The sequence below is a fragment of the Podarcis bocagei genome (genome assembly GCF_964188305.1).
Source record: "Podarcis bocagei genome assembly, chromosome: 13".
In the NCBI taxonomy this organism is placed as follows: domain Eukaryota; kingdom Metazoa; phylum Chordata; class Lepidosauria; order Squamata; family Lacertidae; genus Podarcis; species Podarcis bocagei.
In genome coordinates, this window is record NC_138138.1 from 22,661,807 (window position 1) to 22,672,621 (window position 10,815).

A 10,815-nucleotide genomic window follows, 5' to 3' on the forward strand; every position below is an offset into this window, starting at 1 on the left:
ACCAACCACGATTTTCTTATAACACAAACCTTGAAATGTAAAGTTGGCTGATGTCAAAAATAAAAATAAACGCTCTGTTTTGATCATGGTGATGATTTCTTATTTTATTTTTGGAAAAAAATATTTTTTAAAAAAATATATATATTTTCAAGCTCTGGAAAGAGAAGGGGGAAAATGATCGCTGGATCTAAGTGGAATAGAAGTGGGAGCGGGGCTTGTCATAAAAGAGAGAGCGAGAGAAGAAAAGTCTGCGCGGTAGGGCTGCAATAAAAGAATATGACCGCCATAAAACTTTATAGGGTATAAATTTCTGAAGGTTAAGGAACTAAGCAACTGTAAAGCAAACAAGAGTAGAAAACTTTCAGAAGCTCCTAAATTACTAGAATGTCTTGAGAGAGAGAGGAGGTGAGGGGGGGGTGGAAGAAGTAGACAGACATTTGTGCCTTGTTTACCCAGAAATTGGGGGCACTTTTTTAATAATAATAAAAATAATGTTTTTAGGGAGAGAGAGAAAGAGAGAGAGAGAGAGAGAGAGAGAGAGAGAGAGAAAGAAAGAAAGAAAGAAAGAAAGAAAGAAAGAAAGAAAGAAAGAAAGAAAGAAAGAAAGAAAGAAAGAAAGAAAGAAAGAAAGAAAGAAAAGTCTACCTAATTTATCCCCCTCTTGTGAATTCTGTGAAAATCCAGCGTTCTGGATCGCTTCGCCCTTTGTGTGGCGCTTCTTATCACTTCCAAGCTGCCAGCATCCTGGATCATAAACTCACAACAAACACACACAAACACACACCACCGTATATATATACACACACACACACCCCAAAGTTCTGGCGAGACGTCTGGGTTTAGAAAGCCTTTCTCCCCTATTTTTAATCTATTTACAACCCGAGCTTTCCCCCATCCAGAGCAGAATACTTCAATTGTTTAGTCTCGGGTTTTGAAACAATGGTGGATATTTTTTTTTTCCTTCCTAAAAGCGAGATCCCAGCCTCTGTCTTTTATTGCTCTGAAAACGACCGGCTGGGAAGCTTGAGGTAGGGCTGGGTAGGGTGGAGTTAGTCTTCGCAATCACAAATATACACGGGATCTTATGATTTTAGAAATTATTTATCGTGTGCAACAAGACTTTAAAAGGCACACAAAGGGGGAGAGACAGAAAAAGAAAAAAGAGACCCATAAAAGCGCGCGCGCGCACACACCAAATCTTCATCTCCCACCTTCCCTTATTATTGGCTTGTACGTTTCTAAAAGCGCCTTACTTGGAATGGTCGTTAGATGGCGCTGTTACTCCACTTTTAGAAATCACCGAGCCAGCGGCTTATTGGATTTCTTTCCCTCTCGAGTCCGCAACACCTTGATTTCATTAGGAACAATAAACGGAATTGCTGCTCAAAACCTTTGTGAATAAATCCTCCAGTATAAAATATAGGGTTAATTATGGCGATTTTCAGGTTTCTTCTCGAGAAGGTTCTTATATGTTCAGTCCATTGGAAGAGAGACATCCACAAAGATTTTTAAAAAGCTTGCAGCACGAATGCAGCAGGAAGTTCTCCTGCGCAAGCCCCTTTGCAATGAAGAGGAACTGGTAAACTACGGAACAGCTCCAGCACAGCTCCCATTCATGTCCATTTCACGCCGTATGTGTGCGCTGGGTGACCGGATCCTGCCCTGAAGAGGCTATGTGAGTGTGTGGTCAAGGAAGCAAGCAAACGTTTAAGAGCAGAGAAATATAACCTTAGAGGGTGTTGTTTTGCTCCTCCACTGTTTTAGGGCCGTTAAAAGGTTATGGTGCTTATATTACAGTTCCCAAAACAAAACAAAAAATGTATTTTGCAAGAAAGAAAGCAGATGGATCACAAATTTTGGGAGAGGGCAGGAAATGTCCATTCATTCCACAAGGACCCCATTATACCTCTGTAGTACATTATATGACGAAGACAATTCAGACAATCGCAAGTCTCCCCCAAAACCTTATAGGATTATTCAATCACTTGTTTTCTTAATGCGCTCACCCAGACATTTTGTGAACCCTGACCACACATATTCCTATGTATGTGTGTGTTTGTAAATATATAAATAAGAAGAGGTGTGTGATTAAAATGAACCGAAAACAGAGATGAATTTACCCTTTCACGTAACCCTTTATAAATATTTTCTTGGTCTAAGAGCACAAACACCATAAAATTATTCGCTTAAAAACCCCCAAAATACTTTCATATCTGTTTCGCTGCCCCCACTCCCCAAAAGCCTCAGATGAAAATGCAAGGGGGCATTATTGGATATAAAACACTTCATTTGTTAGACAGAAATAACATGACCAGAAAACGGAATATTAGGAACGCAACCATTTTAATAAAGGCTTTCTAACGAAAGTTTACAGCTTTTGTAGACGGATTTTGAAGAAGAATACAGCAGATTGGTGACATTCGATACACAGTTTTGTTAAAGGGCTCAGAGCCTAATTTTACAACAGTACAAATCCAAAAGGTGGTGGGGAGAACAAGAAAATGAAATGCCACCCCTCCCTTGCAAATCACCCATTCCACCCCAAAGGCGAATTCCAGCAAATCCTCGCTGTATAAATCCTGCAATCCTTTAGCCATAAGTAGTTTTGTGCGAATTAATAGGAAGCCTCTTTTAAAAACAAACAAACAACAACAACTCATGGAGCTGTAAAGTAATGAGAAGTTACAGTTTACGAAGTGATGTATTTTGGGGAAAGCTTTGCTAATAAATCTTCCCTCCGCTGGGTATTTGTAAATTATGTTCCCACTTTCTCTTGTGGTTTTCTCCCCCACCATAATAAAAACATTTTCCTTTCATCAGAGGTCCCTCGTACAGTATGCCGGTGATATAATGCAAGCGACTGCTTCAAGATCCATTGGCGGCGCTTTGTTGGACATCATGCACTAAACTCTACTGCGCTTGGTAAAAGCGTTAACTTCCAAGACAATTTAGCACTCCGCTCGCCAATCCCTCTCTCGTCTTGATACGCGTATGCGTATCTATGTGCACACACACACACACATAGAGAGAGAGAGAGAGAGAGAGAGAGAGAGAGAGAGAGAGAGAGAGAACGCTAATAGACTTTTCACATGTTGGTAGTTATGCATTTACAGGTTACTTAGTCATACACGAGGATGCCACACTTGTCTATCACGAAGGAGGCTAGTTTTTTCTTAAGATGCCAGCAAATCCTACTGTTTGCAAATTTATACAGACACACTCCTCTTCAGGCAATGGTGATGGGAGAAATCACACCGCTCTTTCCGAAATCTTCTTAGAGACACGTTTGAAACTTTTGGGCAGCCATCTCCACTCACTAGGGAATAATCCCCATTGGACACAGTGGTGCTTACTCTTGAGCAAACATGCACAGGACTGTGCTATGGGATCCCGTACGCGCTTACCTGAGAGTAAACCCCATTGCACTCAGTGGTGCTGACTTCTGAGTAGGCTTGCCTAGGAACTCAAACATTAAATCTTTCATAATAGTGGAAAGGGAGGAAGATCCCGCTCTTATTTTGTTCTATTACTTCGTGAATTTATGGGTTGTTATAATCAAACTTTCTTTAAAAACTCATTTGTTATGCTTAGTGGGTAGTAAAAGAGAATATAAAAAAACCTTTAAAAAAGAGAGAACGAGAGATAAAGAAAAGCTTGCATTTAAGGCATCTTAAGCAGTTAACGCTCCAGTTGCGTGGGATTGTAGGTTTGGATCAAATTCCTCTTTTACGAAATAAAGCAAAATAGATTTTACTTTAAAACAAATAAGGCTGGATAAGCTTTAAATGCCCTTTCTTTCTTTCTTTCTTTCTTTCTTTCTTTCTTTCTTTCTTTCTCCCTCAATTTAGATACAGGACCATAGTCGGAGTTACCTTTTTCGAATGGTACAGCTTTAAATATTGTTTTCAACATCAAACCTTTAAAGTTTAAAGGGATTCTATTAGGTTTCGGGAATCTTTATTGGGGGTGTTCTGGGGGGCTGAGATGCGTCTGTTTTCGCCTTTGAGGTGTAAGCAATATAGGGCTGCTGGGATGATGGCGTGGGTAGTGGGCGGGAGGAAGAATTTAGATGGACCCAGGGCAAGAGGAGATAGGTTCGAATACCCCAAGAATTGGGGTATCTCAGCTTAAACGTGTTGTAGAAATGAACTTCATGTGGGGTGGCGGGAGGGGGGAGAAGAGAAAGCTTATGGGGATGCTTCTATTTGGAGAGGCGGTGATGGTTAGGACAGAGGTTTATCAGAGGTGGGGGTCCAAGAGGAAGCTCCGATGTCTTATGATCTGAGGAAACGTCTTCATAATAGTTGCTGACTACGTTAAAGGGTTCCTAGAATTTACCCGCTGTGTGCTTATATCGAGAGAAATTGTCGAGTTAGCATGTTAAAAGCTGAAAGCAACTTTAACAAACGTCAGTATAAAACAGAAATACACTCCCCCCCCCATATTCCACCCCCTTTCCAACCTCACCCCACACACCTCTCAACGCACACCCAGTGTTAAAAGCACCTGGTGTTCTAAGTTTTCTGGGGGTGGGAGGTGGGGTGACGGTGCTGAGAATGGGCTATTATGAATGCCCATAAATGTGGCGTTTTGGAGGTGATAAGAGACGCAACATCGCATCTTCTCCTATGTGGAAGGAAAGGGAGGGAGGGAGGGAGGAGGAGGAGGAGGGAGGAGGGTAGAGGCGGGGGGGGGGAATAGTAGAGAGAGCCGAAAAGTCAATGTTATATATGAAAAACTATAATCATTTTAATTCAGTATTGACACCCCAACATCTTGCGATAATGGAGTTTAGGCGCCAATCGAAGCCTGGGTTTTTATAGCAGTAGGGGAAAGAACTCGTAAAAACCCTTTAACAGCTTTTTATGTAGTGCGATATAACCAGCAAGAACATCTCCGGGTGTGCGCGTTTTTATTTATTTATTTAGTTGTTGTTTTGTTTTTGTTTTTTATTTTATTTTATTGCGCTTTATAGTTTGTTAAACAGTTTACGGCCCCCTCTTTTTCTGGGGGGAGTTTTTTTTTTAAACAAATGGGCCATTTCTTTCTTTTCGTGCTGATAGTTAAACCTTTATCAATAATAAGGAAATTGATCATTAAAATGTTAAATCTGACTACCTCGTTTGTTTTAAAATATGTTGAGGCTACAGGACGCCGTACGATTTGATAACTTGGTATTAAAATACCAATTACATTTATAGGAGGCTTTTAGAAAAAAACGGGTAGCAATTAAATCCGGCCTCTTTTTACAGTTTTCCAAAGCAACCCTGACATTTTCCAAAGGCTAAAACTGCCTCGTTAAAATAAAATAAAAAAAAAAATTAAAAAATGGAAATTAACGATGGGAGCGAAGCCTCTCTTTAATTTTCCAACCCTCCCCAAATATCAATCTTTTGGGTGGGCTTAGGTAGATGATTTGTCGTGAGGCGAGAGATATCTCATTAACGTAGATAGTTTAGCATATTTAATCTCTATATTTACCCCACCCCACCCCCCTCGCTCTCTCGCTCTCTCTTGCGCGCGCCCTCTCTCTCTCTCTCTCTCCCCCTCGCTCTCTCTCTCTCTCTCTCTCTCTCTCTCTTTCCTCCTCTGTCTCACTCTCCTTTCTGCTCGCAGGCTGTTCAGAGTCCGTGTGGAGTACGTGGAAACCAATAGGATGACGGTTCCGTAATAGATGCAAATGATCCAGAAAAGACACTGGGAAATATGAACAAACTCATTTGCTCCGAAGTAAATCACGGAAAACTGTTTATGAACTGGCACCTCTCCTTGGAAATGTAAAGCGAGAACTCTTTTTAAGTGCCGATTTTTTTTTTAGGGGGGGCTGAAGAAGAAGGAGGGGGGAAAGAAGAAAAAGGAGAAGAGCGAGAGAGAAAGACAGAGCGAGAGAGAGAAAGAGAGAAAGGAATAATAATAATAATAATAACAATCACAACAACAGCAACAACAACAACAACAGCAACAACAATAAAAAAGGGGAATCCGATACCATGTACTGTGGCAAAGAGTTTTGATTCAATCCTCGGGATTTTTCCCCCCTTCCTCCTTTCTTTTAATCTATGTATATCTGTATGTATCCCTGGAAACCACAAAGACTCGTGGGTTAGCATCTCATCGCTTCCATCTGATTCCGTGGCTAAATATCCTGTGGCTTTTTGATAGACCCTCACCTTGTTACCTGCCTCTTTACCTATTTAAAACAAGCTATTTATATGACAATGAGCTCCTATTTCGTCAACTCCCTCTTCTCCAAGTACAAAACCGGGGACTCCTTGCGCCCCAACTTCTACGACTGTGGCTTCGCCCAGGAGCTCGGAGGGAGACCGACGGTGGTGTACGGGCCGAGCACCGGGGGCACCTTCCAGCACCCCACCCAGATCCAGGAGTTCTACCACGGAGCATCGTCTCTCTCCAGCTCCCCTTACCAACAGAATCCCTGCGCCGTAGCGTGCCACGGGGACCCCAGCAACTTCTACGGCTATGACCCGTTGCAGAGACAAAGCATCTTCAGCGCCCAGGAGTCCGACCTGGTGCAGTATCCCGACTGCAAGCTCGCCTCCGCCGGCCTGGGAGAAGAGGCGGACAACTCGGAGCAGAGCCCGTCTCCCACGCAGCTCTTCCCGTGGATGAGACCGCAAGGTGAGGAGGCATCCTAGAAAGGGCCCGCCGCCGCCGCCCAGCCACGGCCGAGGCATTTTCTGAACCCATAAAACTAGTTAGCCCTCCTTTTTTGCCCACCTCTTCTTCCACGATCTTCCTCCCTCTCCAACTCCCCTCCCCTCGCCCCCAGCCCTCGGTTACTTTTTACTGTTTTATGAGCGTAAACTTTTGCACCTCTCAATTGCTTTATCGCTTAATTACCCTGAAAGGGGAGCCCTTTTCTCCTGAATGGGGAGAACTGGACTTCTCTCCCCCCCCCTCTTTATTTCAGTGTGTGAGAAGCCTTCCCTAAAGTTTATGGTACTTTTACAACCTCCGAGACACCCTTTTTGTGTCTCTCCTTCACCTCCTCCCTCCTTCCTTTCCTCCCTCCCTCCCGGGCCCTTAGTTGTTATCTTTTAACCCTCTGGAGAGCTGGTGGGGAGTAGGAGACGGCGGTGGCATTTCCACACACACACACACACACACACACACACAACCCCCTCTGTATAAAGGAACTGGCAAAAGAGGGTTCTTGCAAGTAAACTAAGATGCTGCTCGGGGGCGCGCGGGTGGGTGGGGGTGTTCGCCAGAAAATGACCCGGTTAGGGGGAGAGAGGGGGGAGTGTTGGGAGCAATATTTCCTTTCAAGAAAGCAGGCTAGTATTGCAGGGGGGGGCCCGGCTAGAGCGCATTTGTGGTCTTCGATGTCTCCCTCCACCCTTCCCCGGATAATCACCCTCCCCCTTGCAACGTTAGAGAAGGGCAGTTCCTCCCTGCCTTTGTGTGTGTGAGTGTGTGTATGCATCCCTCCTCTCTCCTGCGCTCTCTGCCCCCAAAGCAGTTTTATGTGTCTTCTCTCAACCTCCCTTTTTCCTCTCCCTCTCTCCTTCTCTCTCTGTGTCTCTCTCCCCCTCCCAACTCCCTCTCGCAACACCCCAGCAGCCGCCGGACGGAGGAGAGGCAGGCAGACGTACAGCCGCTACCAGACCCTGGAGCTGGAGAAGGAATTCCTTTTTAATCCTTACCTGACCCGCAAGCGGAGGATCGAGGTGTCGCACGCTCTGGGACTAACCGAGAGGCAGGTGAAGATCTGGTTTCAGAACAGGAGGATGAAGTGGAAAAAGGAGAACAACAAGGATAAGTTCCCCAGCAGCAAATGCGAACAGGAGGAGCTGGAGAAACAGAAAATGGAACGGGCGCAGGACGCGGAGGAGGCCGGAGAAGCACAGACGGGGGACAAGAAGTAGGAGCTGGAAGAGTGGACAGGCAAGCCCCAGGAAAAAAGGAGAAAGAAATAAAGAAAAAGCCCCAACCTTTCGTCCTTCCATTAATGCCAGTTAATGTGAGAGGTGGTCGGGGTGGGCTGGGGTGGGCTGGGGTGGGGGGAATCTCAACACTGCTTAGGGGAGGAGGGGGGGGAAACTCCCCTTTTATTGCTGTAAAACAATATAGCTGTGAGCGTCCTCTTCTCCTGGTTGTCCTTTGATACCCACAATGAACTATATCTATATTTAAAAAAAGAAAAAAGAAAAAGAAGACAGATTCTTGGAGTCTTTTTAGCCTTGTTGCTCTTTTTTGCGTTTTCTTGCCAGTTAAGAATTAGTAATAGTGTAATGCAATAGCTTCTGTTAACCATGACTGTGAAAAGGATTTCTTTCCCTTCACCCCAGTCTCTCTCTCTCTCCCTCCCTCTCTCTCTCTGCCCGCCTCCCCATCCTTCCTTCGCTCCCTCATTAGGAGACACACACTTCTCAGTGCTGTGGAAACGATGTACAAATGATATACTGCACTTTGGGAAGACTTACTTTCTTCTCTGCCTTTCTGTTTTGTTTTTTTTAAACTTTCCCCTCTCTTTCGCTCCGTCCTGCCCACTCATATTATATATGTATAAATATAAATATATAGAGAAATTATGTGAAAATGATACATAGTGCACTTTTAAATCAACATCTCTCATCTCTTCTCCCTCCCTCCCTCCTCCCTCCCTCCTCCCTCCCTCTCTCTCTCTCTCTCCTCTCTTGTTGTGGTTAAACTCTTCAGGAGGTAGCTCTGAAAACACACACCCGACAACATGAAACTGCCTATTTATGCTGTAGTCGTCTCTTTTTTTCCTGTGGTTCATTTCCTCCCTTCCTATTTTGGGGTCCCGTTTTTGGCTTTGTTTCTGCGTTTGTCTTTTTAAGTGTATCTTTAAAAAAAGGAGAAAAAAGTAAATAAAAATTAAATAGAGAGGTCCCCCCTCCCCTTTTCCTTTTAGTTAGCATGCACACAGTGGAAGAAGTTGTAAAAAAAAAAAGTATTTCCCCTCTCCCTGGGTTTTTTTGGGTTTCTTTCTTCCCCCTTAGGTTTACTGTGAAAAAAAAGAGAATGTATACTGTATCCGTGAATTACTTTATGGGGAGGGCGGGGAAACTAATGCTATATTTTGTTGTTCTCTCTTCACTTTGTTCTATTGTCGAAGCTGGAAGCGGCGGAAGAAAGGAGTTACAATAAAGTTTACAAGCCACAATTTCCCCCATGACATTGTTCTTTTCTTCACCCTGCCTTAAAATTTCCTCTGGGACGACTTGGAGAGAAAGTAAAAAAAAAAAAAACCCAGTAAAACCCCCCAAAACCGACCCAGCCATTCCTACTGTCACCCAAGAAAGCCTTTGGAGAGACACCGAAAGAACTCGTGGCTTCTGAAGAACATTGCACCTGAAGCGGAGCAAGGGGAAAAGCGAAGGGGGAGACTTGGTTGTCCTTTTGAAAAGTACTGCAAGCATGTATTTCATGCCCTGTGATGATGGGGAGGTTTGATGGAGGCTCTCTGTGCCAGGAAACTTCTAAGTGTGTGTTTGTGTTTGTTTGTGTGTGTGTGTGTGATTGTATTCTGTCACCGCTGGATTCCAACTCCCTTGTTCCTATGGTGGCGATTCTCCCCCTCTCTAGGTCTCTCGGAGTCTGTGGCACGTTGTCAGTTTGGCTGCCCTCGGCCCCCTCCCATGATGAGCGTAAGCATGATGTATACAACCTTCCTATTCGACCCCCCCCCTCTTTTTTGCAACTTAACCTTGAAAAGAAGGACCTCTGCCAATCTCTTAACTGCAAGGCCATCTTTATTCTTATTTGTCATAGAAGGCTTTGATAAGTTTCACTGGAAAGTGTGCCTTTCCATTTCTCCCTCCCCCTCCCCCTCTCCCTCTCCCTCCCCCTTTCTTTTGGAAGCCTTCCTTGCTTCCCCAGCAGAAAGCAGAGTAACCAGCTGGTCACATTTTCCTTCTCACTGTAATTGAGTCCAGCAGAAGAGCTGACACGCTTAAATAGAGATCTGTTGTAATCTTTCCTCCTCCCTCCCCTTCTTCCCCCCCCTCCTCCTCTTCCTCCGCCACCAGAAAAAGCAAAGCCAGCTCCGAGACCCAACGCCTGTGGCAGTGGAATAAATTACATGCATAACTGAACGGCGTTTAGAAGGGGAAATAGGCAAGCTTGGGGGGGGGCGGTCAAAAGAGAAATATTAAGTATCACTGCGGTGGGGGGCCGATTTGTTGGCGTCAGTCAGATGGTGAGTCCTTTTGTCTGTGTGTGTGTGTGTGTGTGTGTGTGTGTGTGTGTGTGTGTGAGAGAGAGAGAGAGAGAGAGAGAGAGAGAGAGAGAGAGTCAATGGAACTGTATAGTATATCTAGAGAAACCCGCCCCGAGGTCGTGGGATAGGGAGGGCTATATACCTAGTCTGCCTTTTTATCGTGTATGTGCGCGCGTGCGTGCGCGCGTGAGAGACAAACAGAGAGAGAGTGTGTGTCTGTATGAGAGAGAGTGAGTGAAAGTATGTGTGGGAGAGTGTGTTTGTGTGGGGGGGAGAGAGGGGCAGGGAAGGACTGGGGAAGGGGAGGAGGAAAGTAGTCTACTCGTGATCAAAAAGGACGGTCTCCTACTTTTACCTGCTTCTTTATAGAAGGAAGAAAGAAAGAAGGTATACTATCTCGCAAGAGGGGTCTCCTATGCTAGCCTCATTGGAATGAAGGCAACCCACGCAGACTCCCATTCATTGCGTTGAAGCTTGCCCGGGAGAACTTCCCGCTAGCTGTTTTTACCGACAGAATGTGTCCTCCCCACCCCCTCCCTCCTTTTTCCACTGTATTCTTCTGCCTCCTTTTCCTCTTCCCATCTCTTCCCCCCTCCCCCGCCCACCTT

General features: G+C 44.8%; 1 protein-coding gene across 1 annotated transcript in view; it reads left to right on the forward strand.

Annotated features, from left to right (window-relative positions):
* The window catches only part of LOC308571236 (homeobox protein Hox-B8), a 49,823-nt gene extending 40,672 nt beyond the window's left edge, over positions 1–9,151 (forward strand). Inside the window, exons 2-4 of the mRNA XM_081166803.1 lie at positions 5,617–6,639; positions 7,582–7,984; positions 9,104–9,151. Of these exons, the coding sequence (XP_081022929.1) occupies positions 6,213–6,639; positions 7,582–7,889 (735 nt within the window). The 5' untranslated portion in view covers positions 5,617–6,212 and the 3' untranslated portion in view covers positions 7,890–7,984; positions 9,104–9,151. The remainder of the gene's footprint in view (positions 1–5,616; positions 6,640–7,581; positions 7,985–9,103) is intronic.
* Positions 9,152–10,815: the final 1,664 nt, after the last annotated feature.